The 5,000-nt window shown below is 46.7% G+C and overlaps 1 protein-coding gene across 3 annotated transcripts in view; it reads left to right on the top strand.

Moving 5' to 3' along the window:
- Positions 1-5,000, top strand: part of nek7 (NIMA-related kinase 7) — a 67,185-nt gene that overhangs the window by 22,977 nt on the left and 39,208 nt on the right. For all 3 annotated transcript variants that reach the window (XM_080833496.1, XM_080833497.1, XM_080833498.1), the window contains exon 3: positions 2,915-3,058. In XM_080833496.1, the coding sequence (XP_080689622.1) occupies positions 2,915-3,058 (144 nt within the window). The remainder of the gene's footprint in view (positions 1-2,914; positions 3,059-5,000) is intronic.

Genomic DNA, 5,000 nt, shown 5'->3' with positions numbered 1-5,000 from the left:
GGGCAGAAATCACAAATTGACACAGCCAACACTTTTCTTTTGTAATTTTTAAATAAATCTATTGTGCCTCAATAAGGTTTTTGTAGTACAAATATCAATAGTCGTTAAAAAAAAAATTCTATTTCTCTTGTATACCTCTATAGCTTGAAGCTCCATAGCAACCAGATACAGATCCAGACACAAAAAGCTAAATTGTGCCACTGCTTTTCACTTTTACATTGGTGACCCTACCCTCAAAGGCCGGTCATACACCACAGATGAGCACATGAGACCCAAAATGACGCATGTGGTTTGCCCTCTCTGTATCGCTCTCCCACTCTCTTCCTGACTGTATTTTGTACAAATGGCATGGAAACTGAATGGCCAACCCCAGTGACATGTTTTTTTTTCTTCATGTGTGTGTTTGTGTGCGTGTTCGGCCGTGGTCGTCTCTTACTTTCGTGTGTGTGTGTATGTGACAGGCGGGCGAGGGCAGCGAATGCGACAGCCTGTCAGTCAGCCCGAGCCCCCGCTGCCCTTTGAAGGCGAGGCCAGAGGGCGGAAAGGTGCCGCAAATGGCCTGTGAAGTTTACATACACTGCCCACTGTTAAACAGATTACCCCTAATGAAGTGCATAACGCCCGAGCTCCCCGCGTCACTTCTAATGCCGGCTGGCAGATCGGCCCCTCGGCTGCCAAAAAAACCACCGGCCCCCTTCCACACACCCCGCCCCCCCCTCGCCCCTCACTCACCCTCCCATCCCTCCGCTGCATCCTCCACCACGTACCACACTAACCCTCAGCCCTCCTCTCTGGCCTGGGAGGCCACGCGTGCGGCGTTTCAGGGAGGTTACCCCCCCCCACAACGATGGCTGCGGACAGTGGGGGACAGAGGGGGGGGGGAAGGAGGGTGCGAGCTGACATGCAAATGTAGGTCATTGCATATGTAAATGTGTGATTAGCGAGCATGCCGCCACAACGCATTAGCCCGAGCGGGCGCCCAGCAGGCGGTTGTCAGGGCGCTGCAGCGACTCACGCTGACGCTTGGCAGGCAGCCGCGCAGAGAGTGAAAGCTACTCCCGCCACCACACCACGCCACGCCAGCGAGCTGCAGCGCCAACAAACATCACGCTGACCGCTTCTATTTCTGCCCGCTTAAATGGCAAACACAGAAACATGACTGGAAAAAATACCTTTAATTCCCTGCCATGTCTCAATATGTGTATACTGTAAATGCGTATGGGTAATGACATATGTCTTTTAATTTGATGTGGATTTTTCAAGTATAACAAGGTATAGCAAATGACACGTGGTTTGTTTGGTATCAGTGTCTATCATATTTGATTGGGTTGTTGTTAAAATTCACATCTAGTGTGTAGGGACGCTGCAGTTTTTTTCCCTTAGCATACGGACACTTTTAGCATCCTCACCAGGGAGAGATTATGGAACATGGTGTCACACTGTAGCCCCCTCCCACCCCCCCCCCCCCCCCCCCCATAAACACACACTCACGGACACACACATGCACACACACCACACTCACATACACAAACACACACACACACACACACACTCACACACACTTCCCTGTCGTGTTAATTGGACAGGGCAATCCTCATGGCTCACACTTTTTTTCAATACTTTTTTTTTGGAGCTGTCAGGTTTAACCAAGAAAAATAACAATGAAGTGCTTAAATTGGCAGACTCCTTGATCTCTCTCTCTCTCCCTCTCTCTCTCTCCCTCTCTCCCTCTCTCCCTCTCTCTCTCTCTCTCTCTTTATCTCCCAGTGCTTCTCTATCTTGTGGTTGAATTTTTTTTACAATTACATTTACAACTAAATAATGTTTTATATGGATAAATGCCAATGGGGGACAGTGAGCCTACCACTTTTTGTTCATGGGGAAGTGGACACACACACAAACACTTACTCACAATATATGTACGGTCACCTCAGATCATGTCACATCTTGTAGAATGAATCATACTAAGTGTGTGTGTGTGTGTGTTTGTGTGTTTGTGTGGTTATGCGTGCATTTAAACAAACAATGTGATTACAAGAATGGAATCAGCAGTTCTTTTGCTCTGCAGCAGGAGGGATCTTGCTCACTCTCTCGCTCTCTTGCTTTCTCTCTCTCTCTCTCCTTTGCCTTCTGCCCCCAGGTGGGTGAGTGTTACCCTGGCTTTGTTTAAACCCTGAGACGAAGTGGAAGTGAGCGTGCCCCAGTGAACACCTCCCCCCACACACCCCCTTGCCCCCAGGATCTCCCCTGGCCATCTTGGGGAAGTCACTCGTGACACGATGTTGCGCCCTGATATCCTGTCACCTTTTGTTGCCATGTTGCTCTTGGGGTCTGAGACCACGGCAACAGGGATGAGGGGGGGGGGGGGGGGGGGGGACAAAGAACACAAACAGGCTGAGGAAACCTCCTAAAGGTCAAATTATTATTATAAGCTTCTTGTTTATTTAATTATTTTTTCCCAGCCAACATGTCCGAAGGGCCTATTGAGACCTTAAGTGTCAGGCCACCACATAAGCAGAATACACATACATCTAATAGGACAGGGAAGCACCAGAGTGGGAAAGGAGCATAACCCTGACAGCATCCTGGAGCCACGGAGAAGAGTGTTTGTGAGCTTTGAAAGTCTTTAAAAAATACTCTTATTTGTAGCAAATTAAAGAGTCTTGAGGATGCGAAGTAAGATGCTGATGGTGGTTGTGTAAAGTTGAAGAGTGTGTTAATGACTACTGTCAACATGCTCTTCTCATGTCTTCACGTGTAGCCACCTTGGAGGCTCGCTGTGTTGAAGTGTGGATTTTACAAATTGGGGTGGACGTGTGAGAGTTGAGTGGGGCATTTTTTGGGGGGGATGTTGATTTATTGATTTATTGATTTTTTTTTTTTCCTTTCTTCCTTCCCTCCCTCCCTCCCCTAGATGGCTCCAATGCCTTTGGATGAGAACATGAGTCAGATGGTGAACTTCCAGATTGTGAAGAAGATCGGCAGCGGGCAGTTCAGCGAAGTGTACCGAGCCATCTACCTGATCAACAACACGCCGGTGGCCCTGAAGAAAGTGCAGGTGAGAAAGATAAGAGAGAGGCACAGAGAAAAGGCGTAATGAATGAACAAACGAGTGAGGGGAAGTTGCATCCAAATAAGGTGCACCAACCTCGCCTCACCATTCAGCTCATTTCAATGCTTTTTTCCCCCTAATACTTTCTTGCAACAAAACAGAACAGTGTGACAGAAAGCGTGATGTAAGTCACAGCCGTCTTAACAAGTCCCCGGCGTCACAGCTCATATAAGTGGTTAATAATAAATGATGCCTACCTATTTCCACCCTCCCTGAGAGAACCTCAGTGTTCATTTCAAAGGGATCAACTCTTGTTTGTATTCCCCCCGTCTTCTTAATAGTGATAAGTGTGGTGTGTTAAATTCAAACATTAAACAGTTTACCTCATTTGATGGTATGTGGGAATGCATGTGCTGTGGTTCATGCAAAATGTGTTTATAACCCCCTTAACACACAAAAAAAATGATTTGGTGAATGAACATAAGACCTTAACAGATGACAAGTCTGTAAAAAATGCGGTAGTGTCATTTGAGTAGCTTTTAATACTTTAGTTTTTTTGTCACACTGATCCAAATCCAAACCCTAATGTAATAAGAGAAGAGATATCGGGTTACCTTTTAAGGACACACACACACACACACACACACACAAACACATTCAAACACATTCAAACACATACAAACACACACTCTCCACATTCCACAGTTGTGGCACACCTCTAACTTGCTATTTGTATAATAATTTCACAGTTCACTAGAAAAATACCTAGTGTGCATAATAATGTACTCCCAGCTCCGGTAGGTCCTCTGTGAGCATGACTTTTCACCAAACAGGTTCTGAAGGCTCCAGCTTCAGCCATAAACCCTGTCTCTCCTCCTGGCTTCATGTGGACTTGAGCAAGTAGCACCGGGTAGGATCGAGTAGCACAGGCTTCAGCGTGGAATATTTCAGTATGGAATCTCACGCCTCTGACAGACCCAGCCACACACTCACACACATACACACTTTACACACTTGCACCCTTTCACACAAGCATGTGTGTATGCAGATATACTCACCCCACACTGTGACACGCACAAACACACTCACACATAGAGCCATGGAAGTTTGTAAAGTAGAAACGCAGGTGGAGGGAATAATTGTCAAATGTATGAACCGGTCTGCTGCTTACCAGCCTGGCCTTAGCTACTCACCCTCTCCCTCTCTTCACTGTTCACCTCCTGTCCTTCTCTCCTTTCTCGCTTTCTATCATTTCCTTCATCCTCCTTTCTTTTTTCTCTTTCTTTCCTGTCTATACATCCTTACATTCTCATTCTCTCTCTCTCTCTCACCTCCCCATGCTTCATTACTGCTAATGACGAGCTTTGACAGGGAGAAACTGTAGCGGGTTGAGACCACGCCACTAATGACTGGCATACAGCCAGAATTTAATTCGCTTTCCCCCAACAGTTCCGCACCCTTAATAAGCATTCAGCATACGGGATGTCCATATGATTTCATCATTACCAGCACTTCTGCAGTTTAAGTCCACAGTCTCTCCGGGGTGCGCAAACTGAATGTCAACCAATAGCCTTGGAGTAAATATTAAAGGGTTCGAATATGAGCAGCACCACGTCTGCACACACTTGCTTTAGGTACATCTACAGATAGATACACATACAAACAAGCATGCACACACACACACACACGCACACACACAAGCGCACACACACAAGCACACAACGAACACACACACTTTCTCGCCGTCTCTCTCTCTCTCTCTCACACACACACACACACACACACACACACACACACACACACACACACACACACATGCACAGAGCTATTTTTGTGGTTGTGAAGGTGTTGATTTAGCCTGTGTTCTAATGCATTTCGACAGACAGGAAATGTGAGAGTCTGGTAGATGTGTTCAGCCTGCTGTGCCCGTCACCATTTCTCAGGTCAC

The sequence above is a fragment of the Sprattus sprattus genome (assembly GCF_963457725.1).
Source record: "Sprattus sprattus genome assembly, chromosome: 2".
NCBI classification, from domain to species: Eukaryota; Metazoa; Chordata; class Actinopteri; order Clupeiformes; family Clupeidae; genus Sprattus; species Sprattus sprattus.
This window is presented reverse-complemented; position numbering and strand designations above follow the sequence as displayed.